The sequence below is a fragment of the Vidua macroura genome, chromosome 18 (assembly GCF_024509145.1).
Source record: "Vidua macroura isolate BioBank_ID:100142 chromosome 18, ASM2450914v1, whole genome shotgun sequence".
In the NCBI taxonomy this organism is placed as follows: domain Eukaryota; kingdom Metazoa; phylum Chordata; class Aves; order Passeriformes; family Viduidae; genus Vidua; species Vidua macroura.
In genome coordinates, this window is record NC_071588.1 from 6,056,226 (window position 1) to 6,082,899 (window position 26,674).

At 41.1% G+C, this 26,674-nt stretch overlaps 1 protein-coding gene across 11 annotated transcripts in view; it reads right to left on the reverse strand.

The window, feature by feature from the left end:
- The window catches only part of GALNT9 (polypeptide N-acetylgalactosaminyltransferase 9), a 132,346-nt gene that overhangs the window by 85,632 nt on the left and 20,040 nt on the right, over positions 1–26,674 (reverse strand). For 5 of the 11 annotated variants that reach the window (XR_008439871.1, XR_008439872.1, XM_053993953.1 and 2 more), the window contains exons 2-3: positions 22,123–22,303; positions 691–857 (exon numbers count right to left, since the gene is read on the reverse strand). Coding sequence is in view for 9 of the 11 variants with exons in the window: in XM_053993953.1 (XP_053849928.1) it covers positions 691–857; positions 22,123–22,303 (348 nt within the window). In the remaining 2 variants the exon portion in view is untranslated. Of the gene's footprint in view, positions 1–690; positions 858–2,743; positions 2,813–3,965; positions 4,194–7,024; positions 7,278–14,596; positions 14,671–22,122; positions 22,304–23,569; positions 23,640–26,674 lie in introns of those variants that run through there. The other 6 variants (XM_053993957.1, XM_053993958.1, XM_053993954.1 and 3 more) reach the window with 6 other exon arrangements.

The following is a 26,674-nucleotide window of genomic DNA, read 5'->3' on the forward strand; positions in this document are numbered from 1 at the left end:
GCATAAACATTTTCTTAAATCTATAGGTTTTGGAATTTATTTTCATTTGAGTTATCTCTTCTCTCAGCTCTCCCTTCTCTTCGGGGATCTCGAAGAGTAAGAGCAATGTAAAACTGAAAGAACTTAGAGCTGTTGATCTGAGGAGGAAATGCTAAATTTTAGGCTTATTGGAAATAAATATGATTTCAGAAGATGAATCAGTTCTGCAAGTGTAATGTGCAAACTTAAACATGACAACACTAGTCCCTTGGATCCTGAGAATGACTACATTGTGAAACATGCTGATAATAGCATCCTATATGCTCACCAATATTTGGATTTTGGATTAAATAATGAAGAAACAATGTGCTGCCATATAAAAGAGTGGAAACTATCTTTAAGGAGAATCTGTAGCCTTGCTTTTCCTTGGCAGTAGAATTTAACTTTTATTCTATTGATGATGATATTCCTCTGGATTTGGAGAAAAGTGTCCTATTAAGGTTGCCTACATAAATGCCACCCATGTTATGATTTCAATGAAACCAACAGGCTTTTCACACATAATGTTTATTTGTTATACAAATAGTCAATATTTTCTCACAGCTTTGTGCAAATGGCTCAATGAACCCTCTCATCAACAAACACATTTACATTTCACACCTAGAAATCACGCAGGGCACCGTGCTTAGAGGCAAAGTGGCAAAAGCTCACCATTGTCACTGTTGTCATCCACCAGGATGATCTCCTTGAGCAGGTGGGATGGGGTGTGGTTCACCACGCTGTGCACCGAGCGCAGGATGACAGAGAGAGCCTCGTTCACAAATATAAACACCACAGAGATCTGGGGCAGGTCCTCTGGGTAGGTCATCTGCTTGCACCTGGAGAGAGGAAAGACACAATTAAAACCCAAGCAGGCACTTGCAGGCAAAACAGACTGAGGAGCATCCTCCTTTCCTTGCTCTCCATCTGTGTAGGGATTTGCAGGCTTTGTCCTTTCTTGTTGCCTCAGGTTTTAGCTTTTATATTTTCCAGATTCTGTACTGCTTTAGTGTGTGGGTCTGAGCTTCATATTAGGGGATGGTGAGCTCTCTTCACAGAGCAGGGAGACAAAACAATTCCTTCTCTAGCTGGGGACCAAGGACAAATGATCCAAATCTCAGGCCCAAGAGCATCAACAATGTGGGCTGAAGAGAGAAAAACAAGCAGGATGGGACTGCATGGGCTAAAGCTGGAATTGGACAATGAACTCCAATATGCAAATGGACCAGAAATTATCAAAGTGAGAGACCCCGTGACCAGTTGTCCATTTTGTGACCATTTTGGGTTCATCTGGGGTATAGGCCTGGCTGGGCTCTTGTGCTGTCCAAGGTGGATCCATGGAGGCCTTTTAATAAATCCCTGCTTTATTCTTTAGCTCTGTCCAGTCTCTGTTCTAGGTCAGCCTTCATGAGGCATCATTCTAATCCCAAGGAAAGATGTGGTAGAAGCAAAAAAGAATCAGCCTGGTTAGGAGCAGCACCGTCTCCATCAGCCCAGCATAAAACACAGGGTGTGTGCACACACACAGATTTGTAGCACCTCTCATTCCCTGTGAAGTTAAAAGCATCTCTTGAATACCAAAGGACTATCAATGCCTCTGCTCAAAAACAACCTGGAGAAGGCCTACAATGCCACACCCTGGCTGTGCTCCATGGGGAGCCAGCAGCAGCTCTGCTGCTAACTCACAGCTGCATCAGAGCTTTAAAACCAGCACTGGCTCAAGCTCATTTGCCCATAGAGAGAGCACTTGCCACCACTCCTGACTGCACAGTTTGTGCATCAAGAACAAACACATGGTGGTTGTTGTACAGGCCTGCACTTGCTGAATTATCTGCAAACAGGTCTGCTCCCTCTGAGATGTTGCCTTGCTAGGCTGCTACATCCTCATTCACAATTTCCTTTTGTGCTGCTCACTGATACATATATTTTACCACAGACCATTTTGAGAAGAAAAACTGAGGCCTGGAGAAGTTGCACAGCACAGAGCAGAGTTCCTGCTTCCCAAGTCCTCGGCCCATGCCCTTCTGTAACACCACACTGCCTTATTTCAGTGGGATTCTATCCCATTAGCAAAAAGGCTAACTTTCAAAACTACCTACCTGTTCTCACAGTCAAAAAGACACTCAGAATTACCATAGCAATTGCTGAACTTGCTCTCTAAAATACTGCTAATGATATAACAGAAAATGACTTCTGCTCTTATCAAACTTTCTGACCTCTATGCTCATTACTTTGGCATAACAATCACTTTTTTTCCCACTATCAGCAGTCACGGGGATAGGGCAGGTGACAAATGCTTGACTGCTGAGTAACCTCTGCAAGTCAGTTATGAATTCTAGTAAAGTGTAATTATTCATAATTCCTGATCCCAGCACTATTTGCTCAGAGACCTGAGCACTCATCATTGATTCCAGTGCTACCATAGCTACTTACTGGCAGCCTGCTGGTGGCCTGTGCCACACAGAGGACCACTGTGTAAAACTCCTGGCTAAGCAGCATTCTTACACAGCCTGAAAATATGCCTGGAATGAGGAGAGAGGTTTTCAGGAGGTGTGAATGTTCTGACACAGCCCTCGTTTTTGAATTGCTTTTTTGAATGCAATTTTCCTCTTGAGCACACCGATGTATAAAAGAAGTGCATCAGGAATATTGCAGTAACAGGAAAGAGCCATCAGCTAAAAACATGGATCTTGCAAGATTTCCTGTCATGGGGGACATCTTTTACCTGACAGCAGTTTTCTCTGGAGTCTCACTTGTATCAACACATCCCAAATTGCACCTCAGGAAATCAGACCAGTCCCCAGGGAGTGGGTGCACTGCTGGTGCAGGTGAGGCAGAGGAGGGAGCCCACCTCAGGCTATCCCTCCTTGTGGGATCCTACAGCAGCACTCAGAGCTGGCAGGAAAGGAGGCAGGGAAGGAAAGTGTGAAACCCATCTGTGATGCCTCAGGTTTTAGCTTTTCTGTTTTTCAGATTCTGTGCTGCTTTAGTGTGTGGGTCTGAGCTTCATATTAGGGGATGGTGAGCTCTCTTCACAGAGCAGGGAGACAAAACAATTCCTTCTCTAGCTGGGGACCAAGGACAAATGATCCAAATCTCAGGCCCAAGAGCATCAACAACGTGGGCTGAAGAGAGAAAAAAAAGAAGGAAGGGACTGCATGGGCTAAAGCTGGAATTGGACAATGAACTCCAATATGCAAATGGACCAGAACTTATCAAAGTGAGAGATCCTGTGAGCGCTCGTGCATTTTGTGACCATTTTGGTTCATCTTGGGTGTAGCCCTGGCTGGGCTCTTGTGTTGCCCAAGGTGGATCCATGGAAGCCTTTTGATTAACCCCTACTTTATTCTTTAGCTCTGTCCAGTCTCTGTTCTAGGTCAGCCTTCATGAGGCATTATCTGGAGACAAAACATGAGGTTGTGGCACAGGAGGAGGAATTACAGAAAGAAGGAGAGGTCACTCAAAGCAGCACTTACTACAGAAGGGACAAGAATTAAAGGAAAGGTGGGACCATCACTAATGCCCAAAATAGAGAGGCATGTGTGGAAGGACCAAAGTTACCTAGGAACAGACAGGGAACCACTGAAATACTACAGGATCTCAGAGAATTAGGAATTTTGCTGAACATTGCTGAGTAAAAAGTATTTGTTTTACTGGCAAGTGATCTGAAACACCTGGACACACAGCCACGTGTTCCTGGTCAGACTGATAGGGTAACTACAAGTGAGACTAATTCCTGTGCTTTTCTGCCATCCTCCCACTTTCATTCTGAGAAAAAAAATATCTAATTCTAGCTTTAAAACTAACACACCTAAACCATAACCTCCTAATTTTTGATTTATTTGTTCTTCATCACATTAAATCAATGCATTATTGTCCCAAGTGTGGCTCCGTGGCCTTGCTGGTTCACAAGACTTTTCATGCCTTAGTTCTCAGTGATTACTTACACTGTAGGGCATCAGGGACTGCTTCAGATAAAAAGCTGGTTTGAATTTCTTATTCCACCTGGATGAAGTCATGCCTGTCACTTCTCACTGCAACCTTTTGTCTGTTAGTTCTTCCCTTCTTTTTCTCTTAGGACATAATTGAAAAAATGCATTTTGACTGCATTTGGAAACAGCACTCCAACAATATATATTGGAATATCTTTGGTAGTGCCACTGCAACAAGAACACCTAGATGGGAAAAAGCAAACCTCAGAATTTAGCAGTAGTTTAAAAGCTGTCATATATTTATTTATTGCAGTGAGGATGAAGAACAGCAAAAGCAGCTGTTCAGCTGAGCACTTTCCAAAGCACAGCAGTGATTTAAGGGTTTATTTCCTGCAGATTTCAAGTCAACCTTGAACTCTCAACTCCTTAGGTCACTTCACAAAATGAGATTGATGTGCTGAGGTAGTCAGGAGAAATTACTGGTCCACTACCAAACACTTCTGATGATGTTTGAGAGCATGAGCAATCCCAGTTAAGTTGTCTTTCCTTAAAAATCAGTGGGTGCTTAAGTGCTTTGCTGGATTGTCGCCCGAGTTCTTCCCAAAGTGTTCTCTAATTAGACACCAGCCACAGCAATTTACAGTTAATACTTCCTTCATTCCAAGAAACTCTAACCAGAGTTTGACACTCCTAGCCAAACAGTGACATTAGCAAGCCTGGCACTGCCAAAGCACACCCATGGCTGTCACCTCAGCCAGAGGCTGACAAGTGCACTGCAGTGGGTCAGCCAGTGGTGCCTGTAAGCAAGGGACACAAAGAGTGACAGAGTCCTCCGTGCAGCAGCCCTGGACTGGCCCTGGAGCAAGGCAGCAGCAGGGGACAGTTCATTATGAGAGAAAAGGAAAGGCTGTAAAAAGCCTGTTGACTTCCAAGGAGCCAAAGGGCATCCTTGCAGAAAATGGCTGGAGCAGCAGCCTGGACACAGAGGAAATCATCAGGCAAGAAAGCTATGAGCTAATGATGGGGCAGCTTAGCACAAGACTAGCCACTTTGATTATTTCTTTTGAGAAGAAAATTACCAGAATGGGAAGAGCTCAAACTGTACAAAATGCACTAGCAAGGCACACATTTATAATCCTTCAGCCTTACTGCCAACAGAACTGTAGTAAGAAATTTGGAAATCATCCCTTTTTTAGCCCTGATGCTGCGCAGTGCCTGAGTGTTTCAAGCCCCCAATGCTCTGCCAGGGAAGGGAGTTGGATCCCACCACAGTCTCCACTTCTCTGCACCAGGTCTGACCACACTGTGAACTGTGTGAAGAAGAACAATTTCAGCAATTGACAGCTGAAACCTGGCCTCGTTAACATCCAGCACTCCTGAGTTTGGGAAGAATTGAGTGTACATTTGACTTCTGTGGTAACTAAAGATGGTCTGAGCTGGGCAGGCACAGCTTACATCTAATATTCCTGTGATTTCAAATCAGCATTCAGAGCTGTCAGCAGGTCCCACAGAGTACAACCAGCAGAGGAGCCCAGGTCTCCAGGGCACACAGGTATCTGGGCAGGGACACACTGCTGGATGTCTGGGATTCCAGCAAAGGCTGACAATGCCATGGCTAATCAATTCCATGGGCCTGCTGAGGACGGATTAGACCTGATGTGTGAAACAGCCTTGCAGGCACCTTTCATACAACATGCCAAGCAGCAAACCTGGGGCATCCTGCTGTTGTCTTAGGAAAGGTCTTTGAGTGTTCTCATTCTGTATTTGCTACTGCAGAGCTTGGCTGGCAACCCAGACGTATTTCCTTTCAAATAATTTTCTCTATTCTAGAGACGATTTTCACTCATTCATTCCCTTACATTGAACTGGCTCCTTAAATGAACATTTCCCAGCCAGCTTCCTGAGCCCAACTGTGAGAACTGTCTTGCAGGCACAAGAAAATGGGAAAAGCTCTTTGGCTGGCAGATCAGAAACTTGGGGAAAAAAATCATGTCTAACATAAAAAGGGCATAGATCAGAAACTGGGACATGAGAAAACAAAAGGTACTCAGCTGCACATGAACCTGCTCATGGCAACCTTGTAAGCTTGGAGGCATTAAAGGGAAGGAAATTTTCTTCTGTCTGAACCTTCATTCCCTGATAGATGTATTTACTCTATTTGTATCTGATCCAAGAGAAACATGTGAAGTCCTCTATTTATCAGGCTGCTCTTACAGTCCATTTGGGTTGCACTATTTTTCGTGAAGGACTGTCATTGCAGCCATGCAGGTAGTTCAGTGCATTGCCAAAAAAAAAAAAAAAAAGAGGAAAATCTTCCCTGCTCTATTTCCCCTGCCCTTTTTTTTCCTGTCTACAAACTTGCTAAACTCCAAAAATGAGTTTTGCTCACAGACCTTAATATACTGAGTTTGGAAATGGATTAAGCAATGCATTTAGAGATTTCTGACAGCTTTACCCTTCAGGAAGAAATGCAAACAAAATTAAAGCTGCTTCATGAATCTTTAAAGTGTTTAATACAAGATATGTTTTTCCAATGAACTACTGGGATGGAGATGACTGAAGGTTTCTCTCCTTCACAAACTTGATGAAATTCCTGGGCATGAAGAAACATCTGCAGTTCTGGCAAAAAAAAAAAAAAAAAAACCTCCTACATGCTCTGTACCTTGAAAGCTTCAGAATGATCTGTGTTCATGTTTTATAGCCACAGCAGGAGAACAAGTTGGAACAGCTCCTTATTTGGTACACGATCAATGAAAGGACAAAGATAAATATTTTAAAAGATTATTGAACTCTTTCTCTTTAATGCTAACAAATACTACTTTTAATCATTAGGTCAATATGTATTTTGAGCCCTGTTAAACCAAAGGCTCAGACTAATCTTACCTACATGGTTACCTTTTAGCACCTAAATGCTACTGTGACTCCTATAGGCACAGACGATTTACCACAGCTAAATCACTAAATTTAGTGTCTAGCTCAGTGCCTGATTTCTTTCTCCAGAAACCCACTGAGGCTTTACAGCTAGTGCTGGATGCAATAGTAACTTTTGAGCTGCAGAAATAAACTAACATTACCTTCCTCTTCCACACTGGCACAACAGAGGAGACGTGACAAGCTGCAAATGTCTCGTTGCCCAGCATGGGATCCAGCTGCTGACCAGTCTGCAGCAGAAGCAGTGACAGGCCACAAAACTGATTAGCTTCATGGATCATGAATCTGTCAGCCAGAGGCTCCAACTCCTTCCTAATTAATTCTCCTTCTCAGCAGAGGATGTTAACTGTATTATGGCACAACATTCTCTTTCTGTTGAGGGTGGATTTTCCTGCCCTATCCAAAAACCCAAATGGAAAATTCTTGAGTTCAAGGCTTGCTCTTACTTTCTCCCCCTGTTTTGCAGCTCAGGGTCAGTATTTCCTAAGAACACATAATATAAATTAATTTCCTGTATATTCATTATATATTCAAATATATATTAATTTCCTAAGAGCACATAATATAAATACAGCTATGAACAAGAGAGCAGTGGTACAGAACACTGATGCTCTATGCACCCTGAGAAAAACAGCACATTGTGTTGAGAAGTTAGGTAAGAAGAAAAATGAGCCATTTTCAGAAAAAGCCTCGAAATTATGGTGATACCAGAAGATACCTTCTTCACAGTCTGTGGTCCTTATGGAACAGCCTCCATTTTGAAATATCCTACAGCAGAAAAATCAACACCTTCTTCCTGAATTTGTTTGGAGAACTGCAGGTACAAGATACAGTGCAATTCTTGGTGGTGCTGTAAGTCTAAAAGTCTAAGTCTGGAAATCCACTAAAATAACCTTTTCTCCATATTTTCTTATATACAGTGATGCTGATTATCATTTTCTCATAAAGTGAGATCTTAAATCTACTCCATACTGTGGGAATTCCCACCAGCCTTTTTCACATGCTCCTTGACATATTTTTCCTTATTTTGCATCCAAAACTCTAAGAAAGAAGTCCCCTACATTCACCAGAAAGAAACCAATATCTGAGCTAACCTCAAACACCTCCTGTACCAAGGAAAAATGTCCTTTCATGTCAACCACAAACAAAGCAATGAGTTTTCCAGAACACATCTGGTCATGGGAATTTCCCACATTCCCAGGCTGGACAATTGAATTTGATGTCTGTAGGATTTGCAGGCTGAAGAACAGCAGCAAGCTTCCTAAAATAACTGTCTTTTATACCTTAGGACTCTTCACTGTCCCATTTCCTACAGGAAAGACCAAAGTTACAGGAATTTCTGTCCTGTAATATTTCTATGAAAGAGAGAACCCTTTCAAGCTGGACACAGGCAGGCTAAAGCTCCCCATCAATTTTCAATACCACACAATGGACAAGGGTTCCCTGAAAATCACAGATTTGTTTTTTGTTCTTTTTCCTTTCTTTTAAATTCCAGGCCAGTACAACTGTGACTAATTGCTCTGCTCATAAAAACCCAACACATGTTTGTGCCTTTTGTTTTATAACACATTTGCTCTATTTGGTTTAATTCCTCCTTTCTCTAAGCAAATTATTTTTATATTTATAGTAGAAAGCCCTGAGAACTGTCAATCAATGACTGATAGCACAATATATATGCATAGTTAACATATGCAGCAAGATGACTCTACTTGTAGAGAATATTAACCCTTATATTTAAGATTATTAGACTCTTCAAAAGTAGCTGCTGCACACATAAAATAAGAGGCCTTCTATTTCAGTGAGCTATTTCTGGTTTTCCTCAGGCAAACAATACCAGAAACATGCCATTATGTCTAATACCCTTATTGATTTATATATATAAAAATGCTAAAACTAGTTTCAATCACTTTTAAAACAAGCCTCTTTATTAACACGAAAAATGGCTCAAAGCTCATGCTCACATCCTTCTGTAGTAAAAAGTCTTTGCCTTTTTTTTTTTTTTTTTTTTTTTTTTTTTTTGGTAACTTAACTTGAGTCACTAATATGTTTTGAAATACCATCTGTAAAAAATTTCCACTCTATCCCCCAGTGTGCCTGTCCGGATCTGCCTCTGGCTGTATGCATGCTGCATCACAAAGCATTAGGCTCATTGGAAATTAATGGAGAGGCTGAAATCTGCTTTCAAATGCTTTCCAAAAATCCCCAAAGAAAACAGATCCCCTGTGCAAGTTTATTTTTAATGGTGCTGCACTTAAATTTAAGGAGGAGCTCAGCTAAATTCCAAGTGACATGTATTCTGCCTCATTTTAGGTGATTAAAACAAATGGCTTGTTTAGTGATTCTCAAGATTTTGCAAATATCTTTGCCTCTGTTCCAACTGGATTCTTAGCTTGCATCCTTTTAAAGTAAAAACTAGAAAATAATTGTCTTTTAAAAAAGCCAGTTAAAGGCAGATTAAAAAAATTCTGCTTTGAGATTGGAGGGCTCTTTGAAGTTAAGTGAAATATAAAAATTGGTGAAACTGATGAAACAATATTAAATAAAGGCCATACTAAAGGAATTGTGACAATTTTATTTGAAGATCTTATCAGCAAAATACATTCAGGAAAACACTACCTTTTATGCGACTTTTTGAAAACTTAATTTTGGGAACCATGTTGTCTGTGGGTAAGAGAGAATATAGACTCTCATTTCAGCTTTGCCAAAACTAAAGTCTCATATTTCAAATAGGGAAGGTTCACAAAGAGCCATCCATGAAACCAGAAGATGTTTTCCAGAGTGCATTCACAAAATTGGCTGCTGCCCAGTGGCACCACTCCTTGTTGCTGCCACCAAGGGTCATTGCTCTCCAGCAAGCCATGTGAAGCCATTTAGCTGCACTTCCAGCAGTGGCTCTTAGCACTTTTCCCATTAAAGAAGTACTTTTCCACTCAAGGTGATGCATCAAGATCCCAAAAAGGTTCTTTGTGGCAAAGGGATAATTAATCCCAGCATGTCTGCAGGGAGTGAGATGGTAACAGCCCAGATGTCCAACAGCAGGTTACCTATCTGAAGGTACCACCTCCTCTGAAGCTCCTCTCCTATTGCCTACTGAGCCCGTGCCAGACATAAGGGAAAAGCAGTGGAACTGATGAAATCAAAGGAATTATTTTCAATAAATAATGCATAAGAGTAAACTCAGCCTTTTCCATTTGCACAGAAGAGTTTGCTGTACCCTTGAAGCTATTTGTTATTCAGATAATAATATGTAAATACAGGAAGTTATCCTCGACTATTAAAAATGTACTGCAAGTATTTAACATTAAAAATTCCAGGTACTTTTCTTTCATTTTGACTATCTCTCCGCCTCAGCTGGTGTTGCTGGTGGTGGACAGAGGTTGAGTATCACAGTAGGGCAATAAAAAAGTTTTCAAGGTAGCTGCAGAGCTCTTCATGAATTTCATTAAGGGTTTGCTGTCACGTTGCAGTGTAGTGGTGAGGAGGAGAATAGAGGAATGCAATATTTTTCCATTATCACTTCAGCTAACAATGTTTTTTATGGTCTTGAGAGGATATACAACAACGTTTGGCAAACAATCCCTTCTTTAATAGGCTCCAGTGTATTTCACAGGAGACCAGCTTTAATCTTTGGTCAAATTCAGTTATGCAGCAGAATGTTTCTTTCTACCTATGTACAAATACAGGATAGTTGGAGGAGTAAACCACCAAATGGGAGGTCAGCCATAAACTGGATAAACTCCACCACTACCTGCCGAAATTGTAGTGAGAAGCTCTTTAATCCTTTCTTGTCCCAACTGCTGCAAGGCTGGTTGTAGCCCAGAAAGGTAATGGTCCCCTGGTAATCACAGCACTTTTCTGAGGTGGTGCACAAGCTCATTTGACTAACCAGCAATAGCCCTGAAACGTTTGAACAGTAGTCACGGGCTTCCTCCTACTTTAAATGATCAATTCCTATCAGAGTAAAAACAGAACCAAGTTTATGGTATGTGGGAGGAATTATGGTTCAAATAGAGCAGTGTTCCAAGAACAAATGCATAAAGAACATTGATTTAGCACTGAAAATGGGAGTATTAAATCCACGATGTTTAGATGCTTTATATGGGATTGAGGAGAGAGCCTGGTGGCAGCAGCAGAGTGTTTATGAAAAGTCTGAGTCAGGCAGAGAGGACAAAGGAAGGTGCATGTGCTGTGTGTGGGTAGGAAGCTGCCTGACAATCAGATGATGGAGCACATCCAAAGCTCTCCATGAGCTCTAGGTCAGGATTCCATAGGATAAATCATTAGGCAAGAGCAGCCAAATCCTGAAGTGCAGATGGGACTTCACTCGTCCCTACATCCTCCTCAGTGATACTTGCAGGGTTGTTCTCTATGCATTACAACTACTCTGTGAAATGTCCTACTCAAGGAAAGCACCTAAGCTTGTCTTAACTTCACTGAGGTTATTCATACACTTAAAACTAGGAACATATTTAAGTGCTTCATTGGACTGGAGCCTAATTGCACTTTTATAGCTTTTGTTTAAATTAAAGGCTAGTTAGAGGTGAACAGCACAGTATTCGACAATTTCATGCACTTAGAAGTTAAATGTTAACAGCAGTTCCCTTCTAACTATTTATAATGCTTCAGATTGTATAATTTGAGAAGACTCTTGTGTTTTTATTTAGCTTTGGTTACATTTGGAAATGAAAAAAGTTTTCAAAAATCCAGCCACATTTACTGTCTAGCACATAGCTAATACCTAGAGCACACACTTTATAGCAGCAGAACAGTGCAATGCATGGGGTTTTTTATATTTATGAGCTCTTATCCTAATTTAAAGAAAAAAAACAGGTCAACATGTGCTTGCTTTTCACTCAGGTTGACAGAAATTGGGCACACGTCCTAGACCAGGCAACGTACTTAAGTAAGGCTGTGAATTTGAGCAGGGCAAGGACACTCAGAGCCTTTTCCTGGCTCTGACATTTGGCCATTGCAGCACCTCACTGTTCCTGCACAGTTCCTGCCCAAACCAGCCTGCTGAGAAACTACTTCCCTCTTCACTTCATGTTGTCTGGTAGCTCTTCTATCTTGTCCACAGACCACAAGCATTTTAAATTCACATCCTCGGTGTTTGCAGAGTTAAATTAATTTGCCACCACAGAGAAAGGCAGGAGTGAGTACCATTACCTGCGAGCCCAGCAGGCTGAGGTTCTGTTCACAATCCTGCCCTTCCTCATCCCTCATCTGCAGACACACACATTCAAGCAGATCCTTCCAGGCTGTTTGCTCAGAGCTGCACTTAGAGAAACTTTCCCCCCAGTGATTCCATAGATTCCCAGCTCTGTCAGGCAAAGGAGGGGAGTGCTCCTCTCTGAGCAAACAGAACACAAATTCCCTGTCCCTTGGTACATGGGTTAATAACTGCAAGGCAATAAGCCAATGGAGTAGCTAGAGGTCAAGCATTTGTTTTCAGGCAGTGTAGAAAATACAGGAGCAAAGCTTCAATGTCATTTTTATCTTGGGTTTAATGTAAACTTCACCATGACCCTCTGGGAAAACTGTGTCCTAGTGAAACATCCACGGCAGGATGAAAGCTTACTCCAGTCACTGAATGAGACAACTGTTCACTTTGTGGATAGAAATAACTAAAATTTATGCCTTTCCTCTGAAATTTTAGGGGTACAGACTAACTTAGCAACAACACCCCAGGGTATTTTAGTGCACTGTTTTAATTATTATTGCTGCTATTAATATTCCACCATTATTCAAGTCTGGAGCACTGTGTCTGCCTGAGAGGTGTGTTTCATACCACCCCAGAGGCCAGCCCACTGCTGGGGCCTGTAGAAGACAAAATGCATAAATGCAGACTAACAGAAGTCTGGTAGCATAGAATAAATAATACACTCACCCCCTGAAGCAAGGAAGAAAATAAACTAATTAAGGAACTATTTGACAACCTGAAGGCATCTCACACAGGTAAAATGCAATTCCAGAGGGTTTCTTGTCTAGAAGCTGAGAAACAGGGAGCTTGTGCAGAAGTAATACACAGAGATGGTATCTCCAGTAATAGAGCCTCACTGATAAATCCTGACACACCAACACCACCTGAAACTGTGAGTGCACTTAGACCAAGCTCCTTTGGTGATGCATTCAGCAAGGTGGCCTGGGTTGACTGTGGTTTGGTTTTGAGACCACAGCAGAAGGTGTAGAAGCAAAGCAACAGAAGACAAGAGCCTTTCAGAAAGCAGCAGGAACAGAAAATAGAGTCCTCACACTCCAATATCATAACACTTTCAAACAGCTTAACTGGCAGGTGCTGTTTCAGAGAAACCATACCTTGGAAAGCATCTAGATCAAGCTAACCAAGACAGGGAGCTAACATTTGCCAGCCTGTATCTGTCAGGTACTTCTGGCTCTGGCTACTTTTAAGAGTCTCTCACTTTTATTAGCACTAAATTCACTCAAAACAGGAGACACAGGCAAAACAAGCACGAACTGACACTATTAAAATGAAACACTGCATCAACCTGGAGTTCACAATTCAGTTTTATTTCAGACAGAAGAGTAAATTGTCTGACATTTTGGCCTGTTCATGTTTTTATCACAAAGACACAAACAACAACAACAACTACTAAAAATCCTTGAGGTTATGTGACCTGAAACCTTGACTTTCCTATACTATGAAACCTATCCAAATAAAATAGGAATAAGAACTCACTAATTTTTAAAGCTACATCAGGAAGACATCTGGAGATAATACAGACCTCACACTCTCAGCAGAACTAAATTTGCATAAACCTTTTAAGAAAGAAACGGGAAATATTATTTCAAACCTTTAGAACACCTTCAAAGCCCTACAAAGAATCTCAGGTATAGTGTAACAGAGGTACATGCAAGGAAACATAAAAGGAAAATAATACCAGCCTGAATTCATTGCCTGTCTTGTTCTGTTACTTCTTTTTATCCTGTAATGTGATATCATGGAGTGTAACATAACATGACAGTTCAGAAATTTACAGGAATACCCTTCTCTCCCTGGAAGTGATAGCAGGCAACAACCAGCCATGGGCTCAGGGGAGGGAAATGAAAGAAATTCTAAAATGCCAGCACACAGCTGCAAGTCCTGGCTGGATCTCAGCAGTGCTTCTGCACTACAGATATGCATTTACCTATGAAAGAACAGCTCACAGAATTTGTAGACAGTATCCCACTATCACTCTTCTTTAGGAGGAACTACTCTTTCTACCATGGAAATACTGTGGCTTTCTGGTTTCAAGTTCAAAAAATTACCACAGTCTCTGAAGCATACTATAAAAGGAAAACAAAAAACCAAACAGTAGTGCTTAAGGTGAATGTGCAGGTCACATGAGACACCTTTAGTCTGAGGATTGATGAGAAAAACTGAGGGATGCAAACCAGCTTTTTGATCATTGTTTCTTTTCCTCCCAGCTGACCAGGCTGCCCATGCTGGCAGGTCATTTTTCAATGAGTGTTGCTAGTAGAGAAATCTGGTCTTGTTTTTGCATGCCTCGGAGCAGGTAACACTTTGGGCTGGATTCACCTGCAATCCTGTTTAAGCTGGCTGCCCATGGTCCCTGAGGGAGGGACTTGCAGGGCACATTACACCCTGTACATGATAAGCAATGCTGCCATGGCATCTCCATCCTCTACACAGGCAGCCAAGTCAATCACCCCAAATTAGATGCCTAATTTCTAGTCACTGTTATGCAACCCACCTTAGGTAAACTATTCATGTATTCAGGAGTACATTCTGGTGCAGACAAATTGCAGGGAATGGCTTCCAGCCTCGCTGCATTTAAACACAACATTGCAATCAGTTATTTTTCATACTCCCTAGTTAATCAAATTCAGCCTTCACTAAATCTACATTTATTAGTGCTGACAGTCATGCAGAACTTGTCTTCAACAATTAGTATACACAAAGGCACTGCAAAAATGTAGAACAGGAAAATTATTGCATTTGAACATAAGGTGGCTTTTTGGATAAGGTTGTTCATTTTTATGGTTCTTTTTAATTTAGTCTTTCTGGTGCTCCTTTCATCCCACAGGTCAGTGTTAATAATCAAGACCTATGTTACACACTTTGCAGTATAATTAAAGTCACTACTTAATTGGAAAGCCTAGCACTAAACAAAAGGGAATCAATAATGAATCTAATGGGAAAAGCCAGAGAAAACATCTATTGAATATCAGAAATAACTGTGAGTTACTGCCATGTGTCCAGCACTGCTGCTATGGAGACAGCATGGAGCCTGGTGATGGGGAGGCTCTGCTCATGAGCCATGTCCTGCAAAAAACTGTGGTACTGGCCTCAAAAAGGGGATGAAAGATTTCTCAATATCTTTTTTATTATTATTATTGAGAAACATAGTCACTGTTCCTCAGTCTTCTCACTGCAGTAATTTAACATTGCACAACTAACTAAATATACAAAGACTTAAAGGTGACCTGGGATTTGGGAGACCAGGGTTTGAGCCCACATTCCACCTAATCAATCATTATTTGTGCAAGGTGAGCAAAGCTCCAGCAGAGGTTGGGAGAAGACCTGAAGTACCTTCATAAACAGGGTCAGGTCATGACTCCAGCACCCAGCGACAGCTACAGAGGGACTGTGCTGATACAGAGCAGTATTCTGATTTCCTCAGAGTGTTCTTGCCCAGCCAAAGAAACAGGTGGATTTTTTCCCTCTCCTTTGAAGCTTTGCACAGTTCCAGTCTGAGCCCCTTACAGCCAAACAAGAAACATTTCCCAAAATGCAGTGACAAGCCTGTGGCGTACACAGGGATACACAAATAAGCACAGCTGGCCCAGGGGCAGCAGTATGAGTGAATTGAGGTTGTCAGCTGATATCCCAAATGATCTGAGTCAGAACTACAACACCAAATGCTGAGGAGGAGCTGGTCAGAGCCCAGCTCACTGCAGAGGAAGCAGCACAGGGATTTACTCAGTCTACACCAGTTCCTCCTGCTCTTGGGCAAGACAAGTCAGCTGAAATTGGCTGCATCTCTCTGGGGCTGCACCTCCAGTTGTCCACACAGATAATGTGCATGCAAAGGTGCTGTTTGTAGGGGATTCACAGCTCGAGGAAAATGCCCAGCCCATGTAACTTGACAAAGCTACATAAACTCCAGAGCATGTGTCTGCACCCCTCCCCTTAGCCCTGCTCAAAATCCACATCTGGACATTGATTTGGGATCTAATTAAAACACTTCAGTTAGTTTCATCTCTTACTGAATTTCCCTCCAATAAACAATCTTAATCTGTTGCCCAGAGGTAATTCTGTCTGTTCCATTTTCTCTCCCTGTTTTTCCTTCTCTCTGCTTCAATTTATGTCATATGTTCAGAATGGCAAAAAAAAAAAAGGATTTTTCAGAATTTTAGCATGGTTTTTTAGATTGATTGAGAGTGGGTATCAAAGAAAAAGTCAAATACTTTCCTATAAAAAATAAACCTAATTGAAATCAAAATATCATGCCTATGCTTTGATTGTGAAACACTGTTCTGCTTAAAAAAACCAAAATGCTTAATTTCAATTAATGTTTCATTTTACTGTGACCTGATATTTAATCTAAAAGTATTGGTAGAAGCTAGTAATGGAAAATTCATAATTTCAAGAGTGATTTTTTAAATGGGAAACTAAAGGTTTCATTGCTCTAAACACTTTGTTTAAACAGACATTTCACAGAAGATGTTCAGCCTAACACACAAAATATTTTTAGGCGATTTTTTTTTTCACTTGTCATTTTCTGCTAATCAGAAATTCTGATTCCTGGAAAGCACTTCAAATATTCCTAGTGAAAAAGGCCCATTAGATTGCACTCTAGCTAACCTGGAAAGAATCCTAAGGGTCTGTTTTAATTTGGAGTTTCTTGTGTCATTTCTCTAAGTGGCTCAAAGAACACTCAGCATCCCCAGAGGATCTGAAAAACAGGGCACGAGGCAGAGCAAGCAGCAGCGGTGGGGAAAACCAAACAAGCCCAGAGCCAGCCTTCTCCAATGCACTGATCCAAAAGCTGATGCTCTGTGAAAGCCACCTGCCTTGGTGCCCTGCTCCTGCAGCCACGTCCAGCAGAGGATGGGCAGGGCCACCCAAGCCCAGCACTGAGCCTCCTCCCAGCACAGGGAAACTGCAAGCACACCCATGATGGGGCTGGAGAGAGCTGCTGACTGGTGGCTGAGATTTCACAGGGACACCACAGAGACCTGCTGCCAAAAGAAAGGGTCAAAGGGAAAGGTGGTGGCTCTGCCTCCGCAGACAGCTGGAGCTCACTGGCCACTGAGGACCATCTCTGATGGCAGGGCTGCTCTCCTGCTGCTGTTATTAAACCTTTGAATGAACAAATCAGAGGTCTATTTACCAAGCCTGCCCTCTTGGTAACACTATTTGATCAATTCCGGAATTCTTTTTGATAGGTAATTAAAAAAGCTTTTCCTTAGGTATGGAGTGGATTGAACCATTAATTACACTGCACAGCCCTAGAGACGCAATTCTTTTGCTATTGTGAAATGTCTATGGCAAACCACAGAAATGCTCGCCTCCATAAAAGAACAGAATAAATGAAAGCAATTTCCTCGAGACCCAGATTTCTCTGCATTTTATGGCTAAAGACTTGAGTTGCCACAGCATTAATAAGTTTGTTCTTTAGGGCTGAATTTTCTAAATGCAAATGTCCATGACCGTAACACAAAGAAATATCTTCTTCGGCTGATAGAGCCAGCAGACTGAATCCATATATTAATATTATTGTTATCCCTGAACTGCCACAATGCACTCAGCATCCAGTTGCACAAAAAAAAGATCAGTTAAATTAAAGATCCTCACCAAGCAGCGACGATTTTGTGTAAAAGCCAATTTAGCCATTATGGAAGCTGCAGGATCATATTAACTTTTCTCAAAAGTATGCATAATGCATGACAGCAAGTGGTTTTGACAAGTGACTGAGTGTGTGTGTCTGTGTGTGTGGATGTGTCCTGCATGTAAAGAAACCTCTGAAGTTATTTAAGTTGCAAAGTCAAGTGATAGAAAGATAGCAAATGCTGAATTTACAGGTGTTGCACCTGTTCAATTCAACCCCTTGCTATCCAGCCTGTGCATCAAAAAGAACAGGGGAATTGATGTTATCCTGAGAGACAATGCTTTTGTCTGAAAGCATCTGGTTAGCTGACACTTCCCAATTTTCCAGCATGCTACACTGTAAAACAAACAGCTTTTGTAAGTTTGGGGGCCTTTCCCCCTGTCTTTGAATGACATTCCCTAAGGTTTTGGACATTTCTACTTCCTTTAACTTTGATAAAGTCAAAACCTGGTGTCACATGGGGCTTCAGCACCTCTGCCTTCATGCATGATTGGGAAGGGTTGAATCTGATCCTTTGTTACTGGAGCAGGGGCTGATATTTTGGCTAGAGCTGGCAGCAGTGGAGGCTGTTATTCCCCAAAAAGGGCAGGAGGATGAATTCTGCCAGCCTGTTGTAGCCACACAGGGAAACCTGCTCTCCTCTGCCCAGTGCCTGCGGGGGTTTAGGTGGCTGACCCTGAGAAGTGCAAAACCTCCACCAAAATCTCAGCTCTGTTGCTCCAGGTCTGGTTTTGACTATTCAGTCAAACATTTTCCCTTTGACATTATGGTAAGAGAGGCATGGACAGAGCCCAGGAGATTTTGCAGCATTCCCAGGGCAGGATTCTGGACAATTCTACACCTAGACATATTGGGAGAGATAGCTGACAGGAATACAAGTTCTTATGCTTCCTACAAACAAGGTTCATTAGCATCAGTAGATTATTTTCACTTAGTGCTCAGGTTTTTTTCAATTACAACACTCATTTTATATATGGAAGAACATATATGGAAATTACTCCAATAACACTTCACCATCAAATAACACTTTTCCCAGAGAACCACAGAACAAGCTCTAGCTTAGCTGTGTGCTTGCAAAACAAAAATAACCTGTTCCTTGCAAGAAAAGCTTCTCTTTCTTCCATTTCATAGAGGAAATAAGATGTGTTAGTGAGGGCTAGAAGTCCTCACTAATAAAGCTGATACTTTACTGCTGCAAAGAAAAATCAGGACATTAAATATTCTGAGCTCCCTGCAACATATATTCTACAGTGGTATAGCCCTTGAAAAACTTAAATATTATATTATTTATACATCTCTGATAGATATTTTAAAATCTCTGATATTGAGAAGAAAAAGCTGGGATATATTTATCATACCATGCTCGAAGCAAACTGTAATTTTGTAATTATTGTGTGATTTGTAATCACAAGCAAGAAGTTTACTGCCATTGCCTCTATTTGGCACACAAACACAACATGCACAGAATTTGCTTTTGTCTCCTGTACCAACAGAAATTTGTATCCTAAAGAAAAGGTTTCTGAGCTAAAAGGAATAAAAGCAGTGGCAGCAGCAGGTAGGAAAGCAGAACAAAATGTGAGAAAAGCGTCTTGAGGGCAGGAGTACCCACCCAGGCTTGAGACTTTGCTGCAGTGGAAGGACAGGGGGAGGTGACTCCAATTTAGGAGCCTTCATGGTCACATTGGCTGACTCTGCACCTCTGTAGTGCAACATATTTTTTCATTTGCTGCATGGGGATGAAAATACCTCCTGAAAAGCAATTAAACTGCCAAATATTTATGAGCCTATGCTTGTAGATGGAAGAGAAGGCTTATTCTATCAGAATAAGAGAGTGGACAACAGTAAGAGGGGAGTTTAAATGCACTAAAATACAATATTTCTCATCAAGCTTGGAATATTACAAGTCCTGAGTTTGCATACTGAAATCATGTTTACTTTCATAAATTGTGCCTGTGCAGTGTAGACTTGAGTATAAATTCTCCCAGTTCATATCTTTAATACTGGTTTGTGAAAATTCATAGATTGAATATTTCAAATGGAAGCCAGAATGGGGAGAAAGCAGAGTTTAATACTTTGGGAATGCAAATTCAGATGTTTTTATTCAGACTGGCCATGGACTTTGTACATAGCCTTGGACATTGATTCTACCTTGCCCCTCAATTTAAAAATCAAAAGCCCTCTCCTGTAAAAAAATGAACAGTTCTGAGAATGACAGGAATATAAAGCACAAGCAAACTGACAAGCTCAGCAATGGAGAGGGGAGACCACTGGGCAGGTCTGCACACAGAGAAACTGGACAAGAGTGCTATTTCAAAGTCTGTCTCAAGCTCATGGAGGTTCAGTTCTCTCCAAAACACAATTAGAGCAGAGTGTTTAAACCAAAGAGCCAAGCTCAGCTTTGGGACATGTGCTCCTTGAGCTGGGTGCAGTTCCAGGTGGGGTCCCACAGGAGTGGAGCAGAGGGGCAGAATCCCCTCCCTGCCCTGCTGCCCCTGGTGAGGGATGAGCCCAGGGCACGTTTGGCTTTCTGGACTCTGGGTGCACTGGGCCATGCTGAGCTCCATGTCAACCAACACCCCCAAGTCCTCCTCCTCAGGGCTGCCCTCAAACCTTCTAAGTGGGAAAAAGTCTTCTTACACAAAGACCTTCTAGCTTCTCCACACTCTCACTCATTTTCCGTAGCAAATTCAGTCTGAAGGGTTTTCCTGTGACTCATCTAGAGACAAGTGCATCAATTGCAGCTTCTAGATCTAACTAGAACCACCTCAGAAGTGTCAAAATGCAACAAGGAAGGCAGTTCTCCCAGTGACACAGATATTTAATCATGTGGCATGGCCTGATGAGATACCCACAATGAGAATGTCAAAAAGCTCATCTGAACGACTCATCAAAGCTTCTAAGCAAAACCGTGGGAGAGCATAATCTGAAGTGAAACATCACTGCATTGCAAATGGTGTCATGCCTCTGACAGCTGCTGGGCTGGATGTGAGCTCTGCAGCCTTTGCTTTTGCATTTCTTAGCAGAACACATCTCATTTATCCTCATCCCCCTGCCCACAGCAGTAACAGCCAGGTCAAACCTCACCGACCTTCATTTGGGAAACTTCACTTTGACTTTAGGGTCTCGGGGCCAGATCTGAGGCACAGCTCCAATATTTGCATAACTACAGACTCCTCTTTCCCCAGCATAAATCCATGATGGAATTTTATGATACATCAAGAGAGGAGAGATGAGAGCATTGAACAAGTCAGTGTACTTGCATCAAATGTGCTATCAAGGCAGCAGATTGTTTTCTCTTTGCCTCTTCTGTTACCTGAGTTTTGTTTTTGTAGCAAGGGTTTGAGAAAACAAACGCTGACTCAATACTTCTGAGATCAGTTTAATGTGTAACACAGCTAAAGAAATTTGTAGTTAAGCTGAAGTTTTGTTTTTGGCAGCTTGGACTGCCTAAAATCCTAATTCAATTGCAATTTACTCACAGACCACAGCGTTTAGCTTGGTTAAACTTTTCTCATCACTTAATAAGATACTTTTTTATTTAACTTTCAGCTCTTCCTAGGAGCCCCAGTGGGTCTTTTAAAACAGAAGATTATTATTAGAAATTAATTAAGTATTCTTTTCAATTCTGTCTCCTGAGAGCAACTAGGCATTGTTGCTGATCTCCTCTGCATTAAGACATTACTGATTGTCATTCATGGGATGATAGTGTGGATGTCTCATCTGGAAAATATATAACTCCATAAATATGAAAGATTTGAAAGTTATTTAATACAAAATATAATAAATCAGTGCAAATAATAAACATGTAATTGCAATGTCAAGCATAGCACAGGCGTGTGAAGACTATAAACACTGGAATAAAAATAGACACACATTCCAAAGACAAAAAAAACCCTTACTGCAATTACAGGACCCCGATGGATTGCACTTAGTCCATGTTTCAGCACACTGCAAACCCTGACTAAACAATTCTAAGAATATCAAATGCAATTAAAGACAATTGATTTGATAAGCTGAGGTTATTTTTAAGGGACCAGAGACTAGAAAGTGCTTGTTGCACTGCCCCCCCCCACTGCACATGACTACAAGAAGCACAGACTAATTCTGCCACCTCTGAAGACTTTTTCTAAATGAACCAAACCCCAAAAAGCACTGATATGCTGATGTAATTTAATGTACTACTGACAGAATTAGCTATGCATTTAATATGGCACTTCATGCTTGAGATGGCAGTTGGTCTATTTCATTTGCACTCAGCTCAGGGGTATCTGTACAAGTAACTGCTGTCATATTCCAACCAGGAAGGGATGTGAAGAATGCCACCATGGATCAGCAGAACAACAATCAATCCCTTACTCCAAATAATAATGCAGAATTCAACTTACTTTTTAGGTCTGTAGTCAGGGATGGACCTGTCCAGTGATATCCTGTCACTGAGCTGGGCATTGTAACCATATTCTTCATACTTAGTCTCTGATTCATGGCTATCATCTCTCAGGGTAGCAGCCATTCCCCCCTGGCCCAAGCCTCCTGGACCTTCAACTAATCCCATGGGCTTTGCCAGACCTAAATGAAACAGAAAAAAAAAAATCAAATTATTAATATAAAGGATATAGACAGAACCCATTCTGTGACACAGAATGTTTTCAGATAAATGAGATTTGAACTCCCAGCTCTCAAACCCTCATGGCTCTGTGGAAATTATCCTCAGCTTCTTAAACCAAAGTCCAAATCAACACATCTTATGGTATCTGTGCATAATGAGCAAACTATAAAGAATCAATTAGCAGCTTTCATGATTCCTTCTTTTTCCAAAATGGCTAATTATTGTTAAGATAATTAAGAAAAAATTTTCCCCATTAGAACTGGAGGGTTTTCCCGTGTAGCCCATTAAAACTTCATTCATTTTAAGGGAGAGATGCTGAATTTCTACCACATGTGGGTGTGCCAATTTAACTCCACATTAGTGTCAAGGTTTGGTTCCTGTGTTGGGGACACAGCTATGGACTGGTCACCAGCTTCTGCTGGGTAGGAAATACAGGATCAATCTGATTTCACTGCCTGAGTCAACAGATGAGTGATTTGGACTCAAATACACACCCTGCCCAGCCTGTTGCCACAAAGATGTGCTAAAACTATTTTAATGGAGCTGACACTCCACCTGGGAATCACTCCAGATTTCCTCTGCACTTCACATCTGACAAATGAAATATGTAAGATGCTCAGCTCTGTAGAGCTCACAGCAGCAGAAAGTTTGGACAGTCAGTAAGTGCTGAGAAATCAGCCAATTAGCAATGCATTTACAGGTTTCATTCATTGGTCAACTCAAAAATAAAAGTAAAACAAAACTAACCCAGCGTAAAAATGCTCGTATGACCACATCACCAGGAACCTCTTCCATGGCAACAGGCATTTAATTTGGTGCTGAATTCTCATAAATAAGCTCCTCAAATATCCTGTGTTTAATGTCAAAGCTGCCCTTTCCAAAAGGCTCGCTATCAACAAGTCATTATAAGTGACAAAGTCATTTATAATAACCCTGGGAACACCATACAGGAATGTGTGACTCTCCCCCAAATAATTTACAACACCAAATAAAGCAATTAGAGCTTGACCCACTTAACATTTTTCAAATCAAGACTTTTTCAAGAGGAAAATGCCATTACTTCAACAAAATGATTAAAAAGAAAGAAAGAAACTGCCAGCATTTGGTAGCAACAAACACACATGGCAGTACAAACATGGGATGGCTTCTCCAAGTCCCACTAAGGAGGGCAGTTCAGACCCTTGTGAAGGAATTATCTTTCACCTCACTGCAAACAATGTCCTTACTTGCTATAGGTCCATCACCAGTTCTGTTTAATCACAGGACAGCACAGAGAGACAGTGGTTCATTACTGATCTGAAAGAGCAAAATTTTGCATTTTCTCCCACAGTGCTTATGACAAAATCCTGTGCTGAGGTAAAGTGCAACAATACAAACAGTCACAAATTAACATAAAAGGAATTCTGCTACTGAATTTCAGACACTGCCAACAAAAATACATAAATGCTGCAGTCAGTGGTCCTGAGTCAGGACAGATCTTGTTTGTGTTTGTGTCTTTGATGCCTTCATGCTCTTCATCACCATGCCTGAAACATGACTAAAACTCAAGACTAGTCTGGATTTCAAACCAGAGAAATTCTAGTTTATTAAGTGAATCACTTCAATCCATGTTCAATATTCTGAAAATATTTTAGGGAGCTTCATTTTGAAGAAAATGGTAACATTTGTCCTTTTTGTTCCAATTTAGGATGAGAGGCTACTTGGCACTTTAACTTTCCTTTGGAAAAATTAGAACAGAGGGCCCTGCATGCCTGGCCTGACAGTGATTCCTTGCTTGAGTAATTACAGAAATTACATGTCTGAGATTCTACATCTCTCCCCATCCAAAAGGAAAACCAGAGCAGCCTAATCTTCCTGCATGATACAGTCTTAGACTTAGACACCACCAGCAGTGATGCTGCAAGCTCTGCCTGACATGCCCAATATATGGAATCTAAAAGGGGCTCAGTTTCTGAGAAAAGTCAGCAGTTCCCTCAAAAAAAAAAAAAAAAAAAAAAAAAAAAAAAAAAAAAATTAAGCACTTTAAAAGTCAAAACCCCAGAAAACTTGACAAAACCTATGTCCTTGAAAGACCATAATGTGGAAATTCATTTGATGATCATTTGGAATCATTTGGGCTAGGTTCTGATGTAACATCAAAGCAAATTGAAGATGATTTCATTAAAATTAACTGACCTGCTTTAATGAAAGGGTCTCCAAGATGTGGTGTGCTCATTTGACTTGAAGCAACAATCTAATTCCAGTAGTTGAAAACTTTATTTTTCACACTATATGCTCTTGCAGTTTATGGAACAAAACACTTGAGTCTTTATGGCACAAGTAATGTGAGAATGAAACTTCCACCCCATGGGAAGCATCAAGCACTTGGCTATTTTACTTCTGAAAGAATTGCTTAGACAGCCTGCCAAACCATTCATGATGACAATTATTTCATATACCTTTTTCTAAATCTGATATTCTAGCTCTTTGTGCTGCTAATCTGATCTCGTTGTGGGGAGGAGTCATCATTTGTCCAACTTCCTCTCAGAGCATATTGCTGTGAGCTTTTTGCTCCAGCTACCAAATTGTAGCTTAGTCTGACTGACAGTTATCCCAGCAATGCAGTAACATTGACCAAAATAAAACAGCAATTAAATAAACGATATCACATTGCTTCCTTCTTCAAAAAGAGCACTAAAGTGTCTCTAGAAGTTCATAGGAACAATGAATATAGAGTATTTTATACATGTGCATGTGTGTTAGAGACAGCAATTACAGGCAATGTTCCTCAATGCATGGTTGGTTAGCCAGACCATGCCTCACATATTTCCATTGCATTTTCCATCTCAAAGTTGATTTGCTGTTGCTTCAGCAATTGTCTCCTCAACAGAGAGCTTTCTCCCATCACTTTCTACATCAAGATGATGACTTGCTAACCCCCAAATCCACAGTTACTGTACTGGTCAGCCTTTAAAAAAATAAAAATAAAATAAAAGACACATAGAAAAGGAGAAAAGGAGTTTCAGTTCAGCAGCTTCACAAAAATAGGTTGGTAGTGAGATGGGATCAGGGGACAGGTGATGGGATGAGCATCCCCAGCCTGGCTGAAGCAGAGGCTGCTGGTGAACACCTCCCAGCACATCCTCCAGGCCCTCATCTGAGAGCACTTCTCTGTTTTCTTCTTGTTTTGAAGCTCCTTGCTGACTTCCAGCTCCTTCTCTTATCTTTGGCTTACTCACCTGCAGACCTAACTTGCTCCTATTTCTCCACAGTATCAGAAGCCAATGAGGGGAAGGCACAGAGCCAGAGCCAAGGACTGAGATCCTGGGGCCAGCTCTGAAACGGGGATGTGCAGAAAGGGGGATGCCCAGTGAGCAGCTATTTTTAAAGCTGTCTTTTCTTTAAATTTTCTAGACTAAAAATATCTGCAGCTGATACACTGGGAATGGTCATAGACTGTTCCATGCTGCAGATGACAATGAGGTCACAAATAATTAGTGTCTGTCATTCATTTCAGATTTATTGCTCTCACTGCAGAGATTTCTGTGTAGGACAGAAATTGTTGGGAGAATGGAGAGCAGAACAAGCCAGCCTTAGTTCCTTAACCAGATTAATTACTCCACAGGATGCATAATTTTCTAGGAAGAAAAGAGATCTTCTACTTTTCATCATAAACCCTGTCACAATGGGAAAAGTACTAAGGAGATTTATATGAGAAACTATGGCAAAGGCTAGATGAGATTATGGCTGTGATTATTTTACTATCATTTTTTTCTTATTTGCAACACAATTACAGGCAGCTGTAAATCAGGTTCAGCCAAGGTTCTCAGACAAAATTAAACTTCTGACAAATCAAAATAAAAATAAGTGACTGAAAATAATAATAGAATGTCATAACACTGACAGAACTGCTGCAAAATCTCAAAAATGCCCTTGCTGGCCTGTCTCAGCCCCAGCTTGAGAAGGGCTCCAAAGCCAGACTTCTGAGCTTTATCTACAATTACATCATCTGCACATTTGAATAGCTGCAGAAAATTATTTCAGTTTCTAGCACCTTAAAAGGAGGGGATAAAACATTTCCTTCTATAACACCTGGCATAGGTCAGAACATCTGATATAGTCACCCAGCAATTCTACCTGTGACTCCTGAAACATTTCTCTCTTTTAAACAGGAAACATAAAACTCATCAGCAAAAGAGTTGTTTCCTTCCTTCTCCAATTATTATTTCTCACCTGAAAATACCACTGCATACCATGTAAAGCAATAAAAATCTCTGGATCCTAGCTTAAAAAAAAAAAAATCAAGGACAATAGCAACTCCACATAGATTGACAAAGCTGACTTTCAGCATT